The following is a 20,238-nucleotide window of genomic DNA, read 5'->3' on the forward strand; positions in this document are numbered from 1 at the left end:
TATAAAAGCTGCATTTTTCTTCTGCATAATAAAGTTTTAAAACTGTATTAAGTCAGTGTTAAGTTGGACACTTTTGAAGGAACAACCATAATGTTTTGTTCACAGTTACAAACAACCTCCATTCCCGATGTGTTCATAACTCTGAGGTTCTACTGTACAAATTTTTCATTACAGGGCATGATACATCCCATACAATGGTGCAACCATCGCTGCTGTGTGACTCCATTTGCATTTTACTAGGTTATCTCAAACTCAGGAAACTCACTTTGCCTATCAGAGAAATCTAATATTTTAAAATATGTCAGATTTTATGTTTTTCACCTCAACTGGTCTTCATTCAGTGTCAGGGTGGAAGAATCCAGTTTAGAAGGGCATTGTGAATAAAAATACATCTTGGTCAAAGATGTATTCCATTGGTTAAACAGTTTTCTCTCTCTCTCTGCACTGGACTGGAGTAGGTCTAGTATGAAATGCTACTTGGAATGTAGGAGAGTCTCATCAATTCCCAGTTATGGGTTTCAGGCTTCAAAATACTTAATTTAAACTGCATATTGGAGGTCGGCTTTACAGATGAGATGGTCAAACATAACCCAAACTCCTTTACACTGATGCATCATTGGATATCCTGGGGTAGAGACTCTTCCCAGTGTGCCTTGTGTCTGGAACACCCCATTAATCAGCATGACTAGAGCCCTGCACAGATACAAAATTTGTATCTGTAACCAATCCGCAGAAATGGTCTGTGGATATGATTTTCAGGGCTCTCTAAGCGTGATTTAGTGGTTAATATGAAAAGCATAATCCCAACTATACATACAAAATGATGGGGTCTAAATTGGCTGTTACCACTCAAGAAAGAGATCTTGGAGTCGTTGTGGATAGTTCTCTGAAAACATCCACTCAATGTGCAGCAGCAGTGAAAAAAGCGAACAGACTGTTGGGAGTCATTAAGAAAGGGATAAATAATATCATATTGCTTCTATGTAAATCCATGGTATGCCCACATCTTGAATGCTGTGTGGAGATGTGGTCGCTCCATCTCAAAAAGTTATATTGGAATTGGAAAAGGTTCAGAAAAGAGCAACAAAAATGATTAGGGGTATGGAATAGCTGCCATATGAGGAAAGATTAATAAGACTGGGACTTTTCAGCTTGGAAAAGAGATGACTAAGGGGGGATATGATCGAGGTCTATAAAGTCATGACTGGTGTGGAGTAAGAAAATAAGGAAGTGTTATTTACTGCTTCTCATAATGCAAGAACTAGGGGTCACCAAATGTAATTAATAGGCAGCAGGTTTAAAACAAACAAAAGGAAGTATTTTTTTTACACAATGCACAGTCAACCTTGCCAGTGGATGTTGTGAAGGCCAAGTCTACAGCAGGGTAAAAAAAAAAAACTAGATAAGTTCATGGAGGATAGGTTCATCGATGACTATTAGCCAGGATGGACAGGGATGGTGTCTCTAGGCTCTGTTTGTCAGAAGCTGGGAATGGGCGACAGAGGATGGATCACTTGATGATTACGTGTTCTGTTCATTACCTCTGGGACACCTGGCATTGGCCGCTGTCGGAGGACAGGATACTGGGCTAGATGGACCTTTGGTCTGATCCAGTAGGGCCATTCTTATGTTGTCATGTACCCCTTGTGGATAGAGGCTGTGCTGGCTGCTCAGTAGAGGCACCGTTTCAGCTGGCGTAGGGGCTTAGCAGCTGCCCTAGCTTCATTAATAGCAGTCTGGACAGCACTGCTTTGTATTGCTCAGACATCTCCTCCACAAAAGTAGTCAAAAGACTGGTCATGGGTTTTGTGTGTCCCCATGGCTCGGATACAAGGAGTGACCAATGATTTCTAGGAAAGAATCTCCTGTTTAGTAATCAATTGACATCTGTTTGTTTTCAAAGCTCTCTTAGAAAGAAACTAACTCTCATTTTTTTAAATCAGAAGCTGTGATTGTCCTTTATCCTTACTCAGAATCCAAGCTGTAGGTTTTATGGGCTCCAAAACTTGCCTCAAGCTAATAAAAAATAGATACCAATTCTTCCGATTTAATGTCTCGTGTCACGTTTGATGTTTTTCTACTCTCGTATATGTACAACATAAGAATGGGTCTGTGCTTTGGGAATCTATTTAACGTTTTGAAGTACTCTAATTTCTTGAGAAAGTTAAACATTAATGTACTTGTCATTACAGTGGAAGGTGTGAGTAGTTTGAGTATTTAACATTTTTAATATCAGTGGACAGATAATATCAGAGGGGTAGCCGTGTTAGGCTGAACCCTCTGTTGCTTTTTACAGTGGACAGTACAAATTTCCTTATTTCATACTGTTTCTATGTCTGCAACATGCACACTTTTTTGACTTTGTAGTGATACCTGCACTTCTCCATAAAAATATTGTAGCCACTGTACACTCGTTCATCCTGATAGGCTTTTCATCACTGTAGTTTATGCCCTGGTGATGCAATAGACCTTGCCTGGCCAAGAGATTTTTTTCCCTGCATTGTTACTAGTTGATTTGGTTCCACCAGAAAGTTTCCTGCATTGTTACCAGTTGATTTGGTTCCACCAGAAGTAGCAATGGCGGACGTTCTAGAGTAGGCTACGTTCCCTGACTGCACTAATGTTCCAGTAGTTTAACAGGTGGTGATAATACTGGCAAATGTTAAGAAATGAAACTTTAAATGTAGACAGCCTTTGTGGAGGAGGGGAAGGAATAAATATCTCTCCTAGACTAGCTTTATACCAATACAGAACTTGGATGATTCTCCTGATATGCTGTTGAGAGAGAGAGTGTGTGTGTGTGTGGATCAGTTTTAGTGCTTTCACTTCACTTTTATAATTCCAGTGAAGAGGTGGAGCATTTGCATTATGTAAAAGTGATATACTGGGTTTTGACTTTCACTAATGAAATGGAGATAAGAGAAGACATTGAAGTATTATGTGGTCCTTTTGCTAGTTCAGCCATTTCCCTGCTTTTCTTTCCCTGCAGAATTATTCAGTTTTGTACATTTAGCATGGTTGAAACTGAATAATATTAAATGGCCAGTTTAAGACCCGAAAAGCCTGTTTGGCCTGGAAAGTCTGCCTCCTCCCCATCTTACTACTTCTATTCATATATGTATTTGCTTATGTTTAGCCACAAAGGGTGTAAGATGCACACATTTAATGAAGTTCTACAGAAGGCTTTTTTTTTTATGGTTTATTTTTACACCTGCTGGGGGAAGCAGTGTTTTTCAGGAGAGTAGGATACCTCTTGTATGCACAATGATAGTACCCTCACTTTAATAGATCTAAAGAGAAATGTTTATGCCATTTGCAGTTCCTTTCCATAATTATAATTAGCTCCCCTGCATCCAGCATTGGCTCAGAGGAAGGAACAATTAAAAAAAAAAATCTGAAGTAGGAAGCTTCCATTTACTACAGTATCTTGAATCCCTGGATTCTATGGGTATTTTGTCCTGATGTGTAATCCAAAGGGATGCACTGAGCAAGGGAGCAGGGCACCATAATTCCTATCTGCACAGTGCTATGCTGAAATTAATTTGGAAAACCAAAACGTAGTTCAGTAATTGGAAAGCAGACCTAAAAAGGATTGAGGCATATTATATTTATAAATATGGTATTCAGTGGCAGGGTGAATGTGATACACTTTTTTTAATTGGCAGGAAAATAATTACCAGCATCACCACTCCTGCTTCATTGCAGCTGTTAACTTCCCTTGCACTTGGTTTCTTTACTAAGCTTCACAATTATTCATTTTTAAAAGTTCCCTCATACGCTATTAAAAAAAAGTTAGATTTACACTAATCTCTATTTATTAATCTATACATCCCAAAATTGAGACTTTCTTCATTTGTTAGGAAAATTTTAATAGCTGAATTTTGTAATGAGGTATTATATTAAGATTTAATTACTCTTTATAAAATGCACTATAGAATATTTACTAGAATACTCTAGAGTATTGGCACAAATAATTAAAACTGAACTCTACATTTCAAATAAATTAACAAAGTAATTTTTTGGTACAATAGCCCTGATCTTATATATCGTGTATATCTTATAATTCACAAAATTCAGTAATTCTCAGTTCTTGGTGAATTAATGGGCTTCTACTTTAAATAAATAGTGTATAATGGATTGTTATTTTTTTTTCTGGCTGCCTAATTTGCAGAATGTCTGTTCACTTTGGGGATACAGTTGATTTGTCAATACATCAATTTCAAGGGTGAACAATGTTCTGTAATATAGCAGATATAGCAAAAAAAAAAAGAAGTTTGTTCTTGGACAGTGAATTTTGTGATGGTGATGGGATGTGCCATTCAAAAAGAGGCAAAATTGATATTACATGTACTGGCTAATAAAAAGACAAATGTAGTTATTTTCCTTTATTGGTGTTCCCGTAGATCTGTTACTCCTGTGACCATGCAGGCATTTTCTGAGGAGGACAGGAAGCTGTGGATGGAAGTCTTGGATGGAAAAGAAACTGTAAGAATATAATATATGGATTATTTTTTCACATACAGTTATAGTGTAATGATGATCATGTTTTCTGCAGTCCTTATATACCAGGTTTACATAGCTCTGCAAAATGATAGATTTGCTGAAGGAGAACATCCGTGAAATAAAACATTAGCACAGGATAGAGATCTGTAGAGATTGTGGTGAAGCTGTGGTGTTTCATTTTTGTAACAGCAAAAATTAATTTTATAAATAGATTCCATTACAATGATTATATCACTATTCTAGGTAATGGCTAGTGTAGACTTAATCACTTTCCCTGATAACAATCTACTCTATTCAAATAGACTTGCATGAGCAGTCATGTGACAATATTTCTGTAAGCTTAAAAATGTACTGTACACTGGAAAATAATAGGTCTGTCTTGAAAATGATTTTATTTTTTAATCTGTTCATGATTGAGTAGTTGTCCTGTTTTTGGTTCATATCAAAATACTTTAGAAATGGAATGGAGTTTGGAGAGTTAGGATACAGCACTGGATTATTCGTGTTGTTATACTTGAGTATTCAGATCTAGGGTTTAGGTTTCGTAAGCCAAGAATAGTGGGACTTGATAGTAGGTGGTATTATTTCTGTGTCACAACAGATAGTTCCCGTGAATTTAAAAATTCTTTTCTTTACCCCTTTTTTGTCAGCATCCATAGCAAAAACTTTTTAAAGCCTTGAATATGTTCCAGTTATAATTCACAGGACTTGATTTACCCAACAGAATTCCGCAGTGTTTTATATAATTATATATATATAATGTTGAGTTGCCAATAGTTCTGGAAAATTTAATTGAAAAATGTTGTTTGTTTGGGTTGACATTAAAATTTGCATCTACCTCAGCTGCCATGGTGCCACTTGGGAGATGTAATACAAGTGCCCCATGCCTTCAATGTCCTCGCTAGGATGAGCTTCCTGGCTTGATTACATCTTTCATGAGTGCACAGCGGGCAGCCAGGGAGTCTGCCCATAGAGAAAAATGAGGGTGTGGGGCATCTTAACTACAACTCTTGTAAGGCTCTGTGGCAGCTTAAGTGGTTTCAGTTTAATGTTGATCTAACCCAAAATGAAATGTGTCGTTCCACAAAAAGTTTAGATGGTTTGACTCTTCATGCTCTTTGGAACAAACACAAATGTCAAATATCTGAATTTCCCATGGGCTGGAAATTGTTATTCGAGCCCCTCTAGGCTAATGTACTGACTGTATCAAGTGAGGCCCAGTATTTGTTAGCAATCAAGTGCTGCAGTTGTGCCTACTTGGCATTAAGCAGGAAGCATCTTGATTCTGTTCTTATGAACTTTTTTACTGCAGAGCGCTTACATTTTTGTATTTTTCTATTAGCTGTTCATCAATTTGTATAGAGCCAACACAAGACAGGAGGGAAGTAAGTACCTGGAGCTACATTAAAACTAATATTTATTATATTAACATGTTAATATTTTAATAAATAAATATCAATTAAATATTTAACATTTTAATTCTGAAATGCATAGATAAAAATGTTTTACAACAGATTACACACTTTTAAAAAGAACTCAATTTTAATCACTTAAGCTCCGATTCTGAAAACTCGTATGCATATACTTAACTTGACTAACATAAGTTGTCCCACAGAAGTTAATGGTTCTTCTCACAGGAGTAAAATTAAGCACAGGCATAGATGTGTGTAGTGTTGAGGTCTAAGTTCACACCTGCTTTGAGAAAAACTATCCCGTTGTTCATGTCAACTCATTTCATTCTATAAGTGCCTTAAGGGTATAACTTACTTCTAAACATAACAAAACTTTATTGGTTGAGATTATATTTGTATGGAAGTCAGAAAATTCAACAATATGGCATTGGAAACAATAACTTAGTCACTTTGCACACATATATAAAAAGAGCATAAAGGCTAACTTCTTATATAGTAGTATAAAATACCGCAGGTCTGCAAGAGTGTAGTGAGTTAATGTAGCAGTGAGAATCAAAACTTGTGTGTCCTCAAAATCCGAACCATAACCTGGCATTAAAAAAATATATATATTTTTTAACTGTTTGCCCTTTCCTGTGGAGAAAGAGGAGTGATGAATGTTGAAATGGATATTTAATGGCCCACAGCTGGGCAGATTGTTACAAGTATCAGTGAAAATTCTGATTCAGTTTGCTCAATGCACAGCAGTTTATTGGAGAAAGAATTACACAAGCAGTAAAATTTTGTATAATACCTCTTCCTAATAAGCCTCAATTCCCCAATCATAAACCCTCAGTAACTATGTTGGCCTTACACAGTATCTTGATTGGCAAACAAAGCAGGTATAGCTACCAGTCCTAGAGGGAGACTCAACTCTTCTCCTCTCCTCTCCTCGGTTACTTTGTCTGTCAAATGTCTCCCGAAGCAGGGTCTTGGTTACCCCAAGGCCCTCTGGTTCAAAAGCCCCTCGTAGCAGGTTGTTGTCTACCCTGAGACCTTCTGTCTTACAGCATCACAGACCTCTTCCGATGTTAATTGGTGAACTAACAAAGTCTGCTTAGCATTTATACCTCTTGTTCTCAGAGGAGTCACATGTCCCAGAAATATGCCCTGTGTGCATTTGATTACTAGGGCAGTCAAGCGATTAAAAAAAGTAATCATGATTAATCACACTGTTCAAATAGAACACCATTTACTTAAATATTTTTGGATGTTTTCTACATTTTCAAATATATTGATTTCAATTACAACACAGAATACAAAGTGTACAGTGCTCACTTTATATTTATTTTTGATTACAAGTGTTTGCACTGTAAAAAGACAAAAGAAATAGTATTTTTCAATTCAGCTCATACAAGTACTGTAGTGCAATCTCTTTATCATGAAAATTGAACTTACAAATATAGAATTATGTACAAAAAACCCCTCCATTCAAAAATAAAACAATGTAAAATTTTAGAGCCTACAAGTCCACTCAGTCCTACTTCTTGTTCAGCCAATCGCTCAGACAAACAAGTTTGTTTACATTTGCAGGAGATAATGCCGCCTGCTTCTTGTTTACAATGTCACCTGAAAGTGAGGACAGGCATTTGCATGGCACTCTTGTAGCCAGTGTTGCAAGATATTTACGTGCCAGATGTGCTAAAGATTGATATGTTCCTTCATGCCTCAATCACCATTCCAGGGGGCATGCATCTGTGCTTATGACGGGTTCTGCTCGATAGCAATCCAAAGCAGTGTGGACTGAGGCATGTTCATTTTCATTATCTGAGTCAGATGCCACCAGCAGAATGTTGATATATTTTTTTTTTTTTTTTTGGTGGTTCGGGTTCTGTAGTTTCCGTATTGGAGTGTTGCTCTTTTAAGACTTCTGAAAGCATACTTCCTACTTAGTCCCTCTCAGATTTTGGAAGACACTTCAGATTCTTAAATCTTGGGTTGAGTGCTGTAGCTATCTTTACAAATCTCACATTGGTACCTTCTTTGTGTTTTGTCAAATCTGCAGAGAAAGTGTTCTTAAAATGAACAATGTGTGCTGGGTCATCATACAAGACTGGCATAACATGAAATATATGGCAGAATGCGGGTAAAACAGAGCAGGGGATGTACCATTTTCCCCCGAAGAGTTGTATCACAAATTTAATTAACGCATGTTTTTTTTTAACTAGCATCGTCAGTATGAAAGCATGTCCTCTGGAATTGTGGCCGAAGCATGAAGGGGCATATGAATGTTTAGCATATCTTTCTGGTGACATTGTTAATAAGAAGGGGACAGCGTTATCTCTTGTAAATGTAAACAAACTTGTTTGTCTTAGTGATAGGCTCAACAAGAAGTAGGACTTGTAGGCTCTGAAGTTTTACATTGTTTTGTTTTTGAGTGCAGTTATCTAACAAAACAAAACAAAAACCTACATTTGTAAGTTGCACTTTCAGGGCAAAGAGGTTGCACTACCATACTTGTATGAGGTGAATTGAAAAATACTATTTCTTCTGTTTACAAATATTTGCACTGTAAAAATGATAATCAAAATTTTGATTTCAATTACAACACAGAATACAAGATGTATATGAAAATGTAGAAAAACATCCAAAATATTTAATAAATTTTAAGTAGTATTATCTTGTTTAAGTGCGATTAATACTGCGATTAATCATGATTAATTTTTTTGGGTTAATCGCGTGAGTTAACTGCAAATAATTGACAGCCCTATTCATTACTAGTTTTTCTAATTAATATTTTAGAAGGGACTGCAAAATGGATAGAGACCAAATATCAGTTGATGTTTATCCTCTCCTCAATCATTCACTTGAGCTCTTAAGTGTGGTGCCATCTTAAAGGGTCATTTTGACCTGGGTCAGCCTGTGCCAACCTCACTGATTGCGTGTTTTTGCGTTTTCTTTACTTGGTGAGCTGGCCATTGGCTTATATGTTCCAAAGTTCCATTTTGAAACACACACACAGAGATAGAGCCTCTGATCACTCTCAATAAATTTCCATGCCAACTGTCTGATGCTAAGAGAACCCTGCTCCCAAAATCCTCTAGCAAATTCAAATGTATCAAGCCACACCAAACTCATGTTCACCACATTCATTCATATCAATCACAATAATTCATAATAATTTGACGCCATCCCAACAATGAAGGCAGCTATTCTCCTTGCATTCAGGAGTTAATGCATGTGTTCTTTGTAATCCTGGGCTTTATTGGGCTCCCACTTAAGTGGATGGAAAAACTTCCATAAGCTTTCATGGTGTAGGATCAAGCCAACAGTGAAGGTGAAGACCAGATGGTTAGGTGAAATGTGGCTTTGGAACATGAGTTTTGATTTAGTAGAAAAGGGATTAAACAGTGTCACAAAGATAGTTGGTCCTTGGGTATTATCCTGTGAATACATTAGGTTTTAGGTAGCCCATTCATCAGCTGCCATGAAGAGATGCACATACATGTCCTAAATCTGTGGTGGGGAAATTCTTTTGGGTTGTGTAGGACGTACTTTGTTGGGGATGATAGAATGATTCCATAGGGGAGAAGCATTGCAATGTGTTCTGTACAAGTACTCTCTTCTCCAATTGGGTTAAGTTTCTTAGATTTTATTCATTATACATAATACTTTTTAAAAAAGAGGATCAATTTTTTAGGTTTGTCAAAATATTTAAAGCTAAAAAGTTATAAATAATGATTTTTGATAAACCAATTTCTTGAAATGACCTCCCGAAGTTTGAAATATTAAAATATTTTAATATTTCAAATTTCGGGAGGTCATTTCAAGAAATTGTTCAAAAATAATTTTTAAAATGTATAGCTTAAAAATTGATTTTTTGTAGTCATATCCTTTAATAAACAACAAGTTGACATGAGACTTCTCTTCATATGATTTTCACTTTATTTTAAAAGGGAATATCATGGAATTATTTAAACAAGACAGGAAAGTTATTGTCTTTTTGGCTGTTAGTTGAGGAGTTTCCATTAGAAAGTCTCTGTGTGCATTGTAGTTTTATGGGTGTGTTTTAAGAATTGGGGTTTTCCTTCAAAAATCTACAGTGCATATAGCAAGTATTCAAATATTCAAGATCCTGAAGGACGTGTTCCAATGAGCTGAGAATTTTTTAGGATTAGTCTGTCTTGCTTTGCAGTAAATAATCTTAAACCACATTCTTCTCCTGCCAACATATGTGTCTAATTACGGGTCCAATCCTGCAAAGACTTGCTACTGTGAATAGACTCCCTGAAATCACTACACCTGGTAGCAAGTGCTTGCAGGATTGGTTCTGTACAAATATAAGAGAGCAAAAAAGAAAAATTTCTCTAGAAGATATAACAAAGGTGCCTACTCCCACAATTCTTCCTCAATTTTGCCTGAGTGAGCACTGTCTGTAGGGTTAGGTGCAATATTACTTTCTACCAAGAAAGTCAGCACTAGATTGGCCTTGAATCTTTGTATCTTTGGGCATGTCTACATGAACACTTCCTGCACAGCAAGCAGGGGTGTAAATCTGCAGCATTTCAACATGCTGCACACTAACTGTCCAGTGGTCCCTGCTGATGTGCGCAAAAAGTTTCCTAGTGTGCGTTGACATACTGTGGTTTGAAACAGAAGTAGGTGAAAATACATTAGGGAATGTGTAGGGCATAGCAGCAAAATCCACACAGAGAGCTGGTGTGAAGCATGCTGGAACGCTGTAAATTTACACCCCAGCTTGCTGCATATAGTGTTTGTGTAGACATGCCACCTGTGAGAAAAAGACAAATATATTATTAATTGTTCTTAAAACCTTTTCAAACTGTTTTTCCTTTTAGGTGCACAGTTGGATAAGATAGGATTCACAATTCTGAGAAAATGCATCAGTGCCGTTGAAACACGAGGTAATGATCAACTCAGCCAAGTGCTGCCGCTCATGAGGGAAGGGCAAAGATGACAAGAAGGTGGGAGTGGTGTATGAGTGCGGATCTGATATAAAGTTTCACCGGCCCATTATAGAGCTTGGAGAAGATTGAGGCCAGATGCAGAAGAAGCATCTGTCCAGCCCTTCCATTTTAGCTGTTGCTGTGCTCCAGGTAGAATCATAGAACCATAGGGTTAGAAGGGACTGCAAGGGTCATTTCGTCTAACCCACTGCCAAGATGCAGGGTTTGTTGGGTCTAAGGGGGATCTGCTCTTGTGTATATGAAAATGTGTCCTGTACTCCTGAGGAAACCCTGGTGGAGGGTTTGTAGGTATATTCTTCCTCACTTTTGTGTCAGGCCTCATGCAATCCCAGTGTTTGTAAAAAGGAGGTTAGATATTTGCCAGTGGTTAATGAGACACCATCTAGGGATGTGTGTAGTTCCTACTCCTCACTCTGCAGGCTATAAGGGGCTGGAGGGATAGCCCAGTGGTTTGAGCATTGGCCTGCTAAACCCAGGGTTGTGAGCTCAATCCTTGAGGGGGGCCACTTAGGGATCTAGGGCAAAATCAGTACTTGGTCCTGCTAGTGAAGGTAGGGGGCTGGACTTGAGGACCTTTCAAGGTCCCTTCCAGTTCTAGGACATAGGACATCTCCATTAATTATTTATTTAATATGCTGCTAATTAAGCTTTTAATTTTTTAAAAGGTATAACATTTATTTAGACTTTTCTTTCAAGAGAACAATATTGAGTGAGGCAGGACAGTGAAATAAACTAATATGTGTTCATGTTTTCCATTTTAAGAGAAGATTAAATGAAAATGGATAATTTACTACCCTCTATTTGTTCTTCTTAATGTGAAAAGAGCAATTGGAATTGGAGTTGTCTAGTTTTTCCATACTGGAGCTGCTAGTTATATTTGAGTGACTAATGTTGCACAGAGCAGAAGATTAGTATCTTTCCGTTATATCACTTTCCTTACTTTCAGGATACAGTGGTGTAAAACAGTAGTTCTGTCACATCTGCTGTCAGTGCAAGGTCTTTCTTGTTAAGCAAAGTTTTCTAGTTGTGTACTTAGAATACTATATTACTGATGAATACAAGTAGTTTTGTGAAGTTGGGAACTTAACCATTAATAACAAAGAATAAACTCAGGAACTGTTTTCACTTGGATTTTAACATCAATCCACTCTGATAGGTTTTTGAATAATTAAAGGTTAGACCAGATCTGAACTGACATTATTTTGGGCTTTATAGTTTTTCAAATAGTTGTCAGATTTCCTTAACTTAATCCATCATTTTAATTATTTTAGTTATCTAGATGAGCGATTCTCAACCTGTGGTCCGCAGACCCCCTGGGGGTCCATGGGACTATATCTAAGGGGTTTGTGAAAGACTTAGATTGAAAACTGACTGAACAGAATTCAACTATATATATAGACAATAGATTTTCAAATGGGTCTGCACCTCCATTTGAAATTTTCTAGGGGTCTGCACCTCCATTCGAAATCTAGGGCTCCACAAATCAAAAATGGTTGAAAACCACTGATCTAGATTAAGCTCTTAGATTTATGTGTGTCATCTTTAAAAAAAAAAAATGCTGATAAAATGTAAATAAGTCTTAAAACGCATACTTTTCTCCACAGGAGTGAGGAAGTAGCTACTTTATCAACAATTACATATATGTTATATAATTATGTTACTATTTGGGTACGTCTTCACTTACCGGAGGGTCCGGCGGCAGGCAATCGATGTTCTGGGATCGATCCCGGAAGTGCTCGCCGTCGACGCCGGTACTCCAGCTCGCCGAGAGGAGTGCGCGGCATCGACTGGGGAGCCTTCCTGCTGCGTCTGGACCCGCGGTAAGTTCGGACTAAGGTACTTCGAATTCAGCTACGTTATTAACGTAGCTGAATTTGCATACCTTAGTCCGAAGTGGGGGCTTAGTGGGGACCAGGCCTTAGAAACGGGGCTGGTAGCCTGGCCTATTACTAGGGTTGCCTGACCTTATAAAACCCTGTTTTCTGTTTTTATAACTTTGCCAAAATAAATTTTTTCATGCCAGGTGTGTGCCTCAGGCCAACGGATTGATTGATTTATTGAGCATTTCCGTTAAAACGGTTCAGCTCTTTCAGAGGTCAAGGCTAGGAAAAAATACCTTATTTTGCCTGTGTTAAAAAATTCTAGACCTTTTCTTTGAAAAGCTCTAGTACCCCCATGCATTGGTGCAAGAACTTGAAATTTGGCAGGGGCGTCCTGTGTGTCAGGAATTTGCCTTTTGCCATCCTTGTGAAGATCTGCCCAAATTTGGGCAAGTTGTAAGCCTTAGAAAAATCACAGTTCATACGTGCTGAGTAGATATTTCTCAGATTTTAGTTACTAAAATCTCTAACAATTCCATCTACAATGAGCATGCTCCAGCCCTAGAATCAGTGGACTTTCCCTGCAATTTCAGCTTTGGGCTATAGTTGGCTGTACTGGGTCCAGGTCTGGACACCTGAACTGAGAGCAGGAAGACTGTCTCTACTGTCCTCTCAGTGACCCTCTGCTGGGCCTAAGAAGGGTGGAGGAGGAGGATGTCTGATTCGAATGGAGAGTGGACAAGAGCTGTACCTGTTGGTGGAAATAGATTGGGATGAGAAGACTGGGACTGAGAACCCAGTGGGAAGTGGAGATGGATCTGAGGTGGAACAGTGTGAAGGGGGGAGAACTGGGATTGGCTGGGCAAAGAGACTGAGACAAGGAGCTGGGGGCATATGTGGTAAGAGTTGGGACTGGGAAGCAGTGGGATAAAGAATGTAAATGTGGGCTGGGGATGATGGGAGGCTGCGAAGGGAAATCAGATGAGCAGCTGGGGGAGGAAGGGAGACTGGGACTGGGATGTGGGGTCCAGAGGGGTGAGATTAGGACTTGCTGGCCCAGGCGATTGGGACTGGGATGAGAAGCCCGAGGAGTGGATACTGGGGGTGGCTAGGTGAGGCGAGTATGACTAGGATGAGGATCTTGGGGTGGGGAAGACCAGGACTGGAACAAGGACAGGTTGCATGGGGAAGGTGCGAAAGGGGTCAAGCTTGGGGAAAATGAGCAGACGTGTCTGTGCCCAGTAGAGTTCACTCCCTTGCAGAACCAGAATGGAACCCAAAATTCCCAAGGCTCACCATTCCTCTGCTGTCCTCAAATATCTGTGTAACCCACTGGCAAAGTGTCCCATCCGCCTTTAATGCTGTTACTCCTGCTATCATGTGAACAGTTAGCTCAAGTTGCAGGGATCTGTGTGGTGGATCTGCTGATGAGCCATATGATTGTCAATATGATGCCATGTGATGCGTTTTGTTTTTAAACTAGAAAACTGCACACTCAAAACTATGTTAAAGTAATAGTAAGGTTGCAAAGTCAAGAACTCAAAAGTTAGCAAATGCTACACCTGAAGCAGGAGTCTTGCAGCCAACCGTCTTCTTTACTACACAACCCTCATTCATCCCTAGTGCACTGAATGATGCATAGTCCTCCAGAAAAAATATTGTGATCATGTAATTGAAGTTATATTGTTATGCATACACACATAGGGGCTGAATGAATTCTGGCATTTCCTAATTTTGGAGTGCTTGACTTTGCAACCTTATTCTAATGTTCTTTTAATGTAGTTTCTCTCTCTCTCTCTCTAGTAGATAACCTGCACAATGATAGTTACTAGTGAAAACAAAATATTTCTTTATTATTTTAATTTTATTAAGAGTTTTCAAAAATAAATATTCACTTTTATTTGTAGGGTGGGGAATTCAGGTGTGGGTGTAGGCAATATGACTTCTATCTAGCATTCCACAATCCACCCAGCTGTGGCCTAAGGGAACATGACTTGGAAATAGTATACAAAGCCCTGGTTATTGTTTATCTGTTCATTGACTCTGAATAGAGTTACCAGATAGCACCTGTGAAAAAACGGGACAGGGAGTGTGGGGAGGGGGATAATAGGTGCCTATAGAAGACAAAGTCTCAAAAAACGGGACTGTCCCTTTAAAAACGGGACATCTGGTCACCTTAACTCTGAACATACTTAAGATGTATTTGAAAACAAAATCTTGCCTTGTGTACGACATGTCCTGTTGCTCTCATAGGGATAGAAGATCAGTCTCTGCACTGTTACACCCATATATCTCTACTGATGTCTGTTGAGCTGTATGAGCATAAGTGGTGAAAGAATTTAGGCAAGTCTCCTTGATGTACCTTTATAATAATAATATGAGGAAAACTATTACCCTTCAAACCCCCAGATTTTATACCTAGGTAAGAGAAGATGCACTAAATTCAACCTTATAACAACTTTTACTGTGAATATTTTACAGTAAGTTGCTAAAGGAAGTAATGTTCAATAAAAGAAAATAGAAGACAGATGCTCCTCAGAGTCTGTGTCTGTATGCCATGTTTTATCTCTTTTAATCATAATGGGTGTGAGGTTGGTGTGGGAGGAAAGAGAGGACAGTCTAGTGTGGGTGGAAACTGAGAATAGTCTTGTCATGTCATAGCAGAAAACTCTGGTATGCAAAGAAAAAAAAAAAGAAAATGAAAACATATTGAGCATTAAATTGTCAATGGCTGAATGATTTTCTCAGTTGTGTTATTCATTTTATCAATCTGAAAGAAAATAATTCACTTTGAATTAAAAAACTACTTCAATTAAAAGTAGTAGTAGCTAGTAGACTAGAATTCTTGTGAGCTGATGTGTAAGGATATTTACTAATTTACTAGATTAGAAAACTTGAGCTATTAAATCAGCATTATATTTTAAAAACTCTGTGGGCTCATTTTTCTCTGAGCATGAGCACAACTCTGGGATTTTCAACCATATACTCTGTCTGAGAGCAAGACTGGATGTTTTTATTCCATTATTTACAGTTCAGCACCTTAGTTGATAATAAAAATGAGAGAGAAAAGATTATAGAAACATCAGAGTGCTGTTCTTCCAATAGGAAAAAGTGTGTGTGTGTGTGTGAGAGAGAGAGAGAGAGAGAGAGAGAGACTGTACTTCCTCTGAGCACTCATTAGGGTGGCATTCTGTAAAATGCCAGTGCTAAGGGTTAATAACAAATTTCCACTGTGTTAGTAATTGGTACTGCGGCAGCACCTATTCTAAGATGTAGGGACAGATGGCAGCAGTGAGCTGTCATCTCAGTTTTTCCTCAGTAAGAATTTTTGTTTCACTAGTGAGAAAATAGGGAACCTTCCCATAGGAACAACCTGGTATTACCTTGATTTGTCAGTATGCGTGTGTGAGCACATCGGTAGTGCATAATTGGACAGAAAACATAAGTAAAACATGTTGTTTCTGCAGCTATATTAATAGCCCACATTAGCAATATGTATAAAAAGAAAGTAATCTAAGATGTACGTTGTTGGTAGACACACCCTGCCTGCTATGGCATACATTTGAGACAGGGGGACTTGTTTTACTTATAATAAATTTGTTTATTGGCATGCCTAGCAAACCATATGTGTCCAAGTCAAGCCCTGGTATTCTGAGAGCCAGTCACCCATAATTCATGTAAATATAAAAAGAATTAGAATATGCACTGTGGAGCCTTGAAGCTCTCAAAGCTGTTAATAGTGCTTGGTTCAAAGGCTACTACTGCTAGCTGAACCAATCAGAATTTGTATTCTAGTTGGCAATAAGCTAACGCGCTAAAATAAATCACCTTGTCAATCCCTCCGTGATTAGGAAAACATTTTCCACAGTTATCAGTCTCAGGTACACTGCAGCATTTAAACTTTCAGATTTGAAATCTCATGATTTTAAACTGTGTTTGTTTTATTTAAAATTTCATTAAAATAAAAACGGTGTTGAGAAGCATTAATTCCCCTCTGCACCTCTCATTATGCATTAGCAATTAGCTCTGCTTCTTTCAGGTTGATGAATTTGAACTTGATCAATTATCTGATAGTAATTACCAGTGCAGAGTGATTACTATTGCTAAAGTGGCATTCTAGTTTCAATATTACTGTCATTTCAGACACTTCACAGCAGTACATCTGTTTTTAAAACCAAACAAGGGTTGCTGTGGCTTGTCCTAAATTATTTTTAAGCCTAAGGTACCAATACTTTTTGAGTCAGCACAATTTTGTTCTTACTAGTTTTAATGTTAGCAGTGCAGTAAATCAATATACAACCTGACAGCTTGAACTTCTGAGATGAGCAAAAACAATAAGATAGATTTGATTGTAAGAATGTTGCTTCAACTTTTCCTTGTTTCTTGCATACAATGCAGAAGCTTTGTTCTGCAGCACTAGAAACTAAAGTTGGATCCTCATGCAAAAAGGCCTAGTGCCATTTGGCAAAGCATTAGAAAGTTGGATATTCTTATGAGAGATCTATACATCTTTGGGCTGGAGTTCAGGGAATCCCAAGGGAAATTCAAGCAGGAACTGCTCTTTACTTTGCATCCTCTCCAGTCCCCCAAGATTTCCAGTGCTTCCTAGTTTTGGGTGGGTCAGAAATTATTTTAATTGTTTACTGCTGGCAATTTTCTAAGTGGTATGTAGTACATGTGTGGTTGTGATCTTAATCTTAAACATGGGACTCTGGAAAACCGAGAAGTATGGGAAGTTACTTTTTGTATATGTAAATTCACGTTATAATATCATTAGATCTGTGGCCATCTAGACAATAAGAAGCCCAAGAAGAAGAAAAAAATTTAGAAGTCCCTTTACTTTTCAAATGTCAAGATGTTTTGACCAATGAGTATACTAGGTGGTGGTGTCTAATTTGTGAAGCTGCTAGAGTAATTCATTAAGAATAATATTTATTGTAAATGATACTTATGATTTTTCAAGATATTTATCTAATACTCAGGTATAAGCTTTCCATTATTTGACTAGTTTTGCTTGTTTTTTCTTTTGCTCTGTGTTGGAACCATCTGTTGTTGAATCTGGGAGTTCTCCACAGGTCTTATTTGTCTGTATGTTGTATTTTTTAGTAATAATAATAAAAATATGAACAATAAAAGCCTCACCTGTAGTTACAAAGAGAAAATAAAGATTGTTCTCACATTATACATACCTTGGGGCATTTCTGTATTTCCACTTCTAGGTCCATATGAAACCAGGAAGTACCGAGCTTGTTATTGTAAATTGGATTGCATGAGAGCCCCAAAGTCTCAATCAGGTTCTCAGCCCTATTGTGCTATGTTGTATACAGACATGTAAAAAAGGGTGGGGTAAAGGGATTCAACATACAAGCAATGTGATCAGTGTGATGGTGGGCATAAAACGTCTGTGTTTTTTTTTACTTTTTTGATCTTCTTTACATTTTTATTTATGCTAAAAAATCTTAGTTTTTTGGAGGGCGGTTATGTGAGCTTTCAGTGAGGGGAGAGAGGGAATGTTGGAGTGAAAAGGGACTGAATAGAGGGGGAAGGGGCAAAGGGGAAGAAAGAGAAGGGGGGTGAAAGGAAAGTGAGCAGCATAATGGCATGTTGAGTGAGGCTGGGCAGCTAAATTGTTGCAATGGAAGGGGAGTGGGGTTGGATGGAATATGAGCAACAATCAGTGGCAATACAGAAAATGAGAATGGGGAACAAGAGAAGTTATCCAGTGTGTCCATGTTCCAGAGCTGAGTAAATTAGGATAGCGGGAGACTATGGATGCTCATCTGGCTGTTGAGGTTGCACCCCACAAAAAGGACAGGAGAGAAACTTCTGGCCTCAGTCCTGAAGTTGGGTTCCTCTGGGTATACCCAGTGTGGGGAGCACAGTAGGTTGGAATGATGCTGTGAAAAAAGTTTGGTTTGAGTTTTTAGGAAAGAGTTCGTAGAACAGGGGGGAAAAAACTATTCACAAACTCCTAAATGATCTGTCAGTGCATTGGAAAAAATGTGCATGCACCTTTTTCCTGAAGACCAACATTTTATTTAGCTTGGATTTATTTTAATGGACAGCAAAAAAAGGGGATTGTAGACAGATACTTTATTTGCAGTGTATTCTTGTCGTAGTGACGAGTGACAATGTGGTGAATGCAACTTCGATGAAAACTTCTTGTTTAGCATTTGAAAGTTTTTTTTAAAGTTTTATTTGCTGTATATTTGAATCCTCTGGCTGATCTGTTTTCTTCCTCAATAGGTATAAATGACCAAGGATTATACAGAGTTGTGGGGGTGAGTTCAAAGGTCCAGAGACTTCTGAGTTTGCTAATCGGTATGCCTCTATTTTATAACAACTTTTACCATGTTTTTATTTTGATTCATGGTTGATTTAATTTCAGTGCTGATTTTTATGTAATGTTTACATTTACTTATTTATTATTTTGGGTCAAATTTTATCTTGCCTTACTCATTCAAGTAGTTCTATCCTGCACTCACTGTGGCCTCTTGGCTGAGTAAGGCAAGCAAGTTTTAGCTGTTAGTATAAACAAAGAAAACATCCAAAAGGACCTGTTGGGACAAATCATGGGTGCGGTATAAGTAGGTTTAAAGGAACCTGAGTTTAAATTAATCTAATCTACACCCACGGTCTGGAAGTGTAGAAAAGTGGTATATGGGAGGGGAGCATCTCCTTTTTTACACCTTCCCTTTTTTGGCTTCTACCTTTTTTGGCTCATGGTGAGTAAATGACATGAGCTTAAATTCCCTTCGGCCTGGTCTACACACAGGATTTCTATCAGTGTAAATATGTCAATTAGGGATGTGATTTTTTTTTTTAAATAATATAGTTATCCAGGTACAGGGCCTAGTATGGGCACAATTATACCAGTATAAATGTGCTTCTACCAATCTAGCTTTCTTCCATATGGGAAGGGGGGATAAGCTATACCAGTATGAACACATATATACTGATATAACTGCATCCACATTATGGGGGGTTGTACCACTTTACATACTGATATACTTAAAGTGGTATAACTCATGTGTGGACCTTAAGCTTGGTCTACATTTAAAAGTTAGGCCGACATAGCTACTTTGGTCAGGGATGTGTGGGTGGGAGGGAACAACCCCTGACCAAGGTAGGTAGCTATGATGACCTAGTATAGAGGGAGCTATGTTAATGGAAGAATACTTCCTTCCACATAACTGCTGTCATTGGGGGAGGTAGTATTCCTACTAGGGCTGTCAATTAATAACAGTTAACTCGCACGATTAACTAAAAATAAATAAATCACGATTAACACACAAAAAATTGCGATTAATCGCACTGTTAAACAATAGAATTCCAATTGAAATTTATTAAATATGTTTGGATGTTTTTCTACATTTTCAAATATATCGATTTCAATTACAACACAAAACACAATGTGTACAGTGCTCACTCTATTATTTTTTATTACAAATATTTGCACTGTAAAAATGATAAAAGAAATAGTATTTTGTAGTGCAATCTCTTTATCATGAAAGTTCAACTTACAAATGTAGGGTT

At 38.0% G+C, this 20,238-nt stretch overlaps 1 protein-coding gene across 11 annotated transcripts in view; it reads left to right on the forward strand.

Annotated features, from left to right (window-relative positions):
* ARHGAP10 (Rho GTPase activating protein 10) overlaps window positions 1-20,238 on the forward strand; it is a 257,127-nt gene that overhangs the window by 129,945 nt on the left and 106,944 nt on the right. For 10 of the 11 annotated variants that reach the window (XR_010601805.1, XR_010601804.1, XM_065597784.1 and 7 more), the window contains 4 exons: window positions 4,404-4,485; window positions 5,846-5,888; window positions 10,754-10,819; window positions 18,949-19,023. Coding sequence is in view for 9 of the 11 variants with exons in the window: in XM_065597784.1 (XP_065453856.1) it covers window positions 4,404-4,485; window positions 5,846-5,888; window positions 10,754-10,819; window positions 18,949-19,023 (266 nt within the window). In the remaining 2 variants the exon portion in view is untranslated. The remainder of the gene's footprint in view (window positions 1-4,403; window positions 4,486-5,845; window positions 5,889-10,753; window positions 10,820-18,948; window positions 19,024-20,238) is intronic. The other variant, XM_065597785.1, reaches the window with a different exon arrangement.

The sequence above is a fragment of the Chrysemys picta genome, chromosome 5 (assembly GCF_011386835.1).
Source record: "Chrysemys picta bellii isolate R12L10 chromosome 5, ASM1138683v2, whole genome shotgun sequence".
Taxonomy (NCBI): domain Eukaryota; kingdom Metazoa; phylum Chordata; order Testudines; family Emydidae; genus Chrysemys; species Chrysemys picta.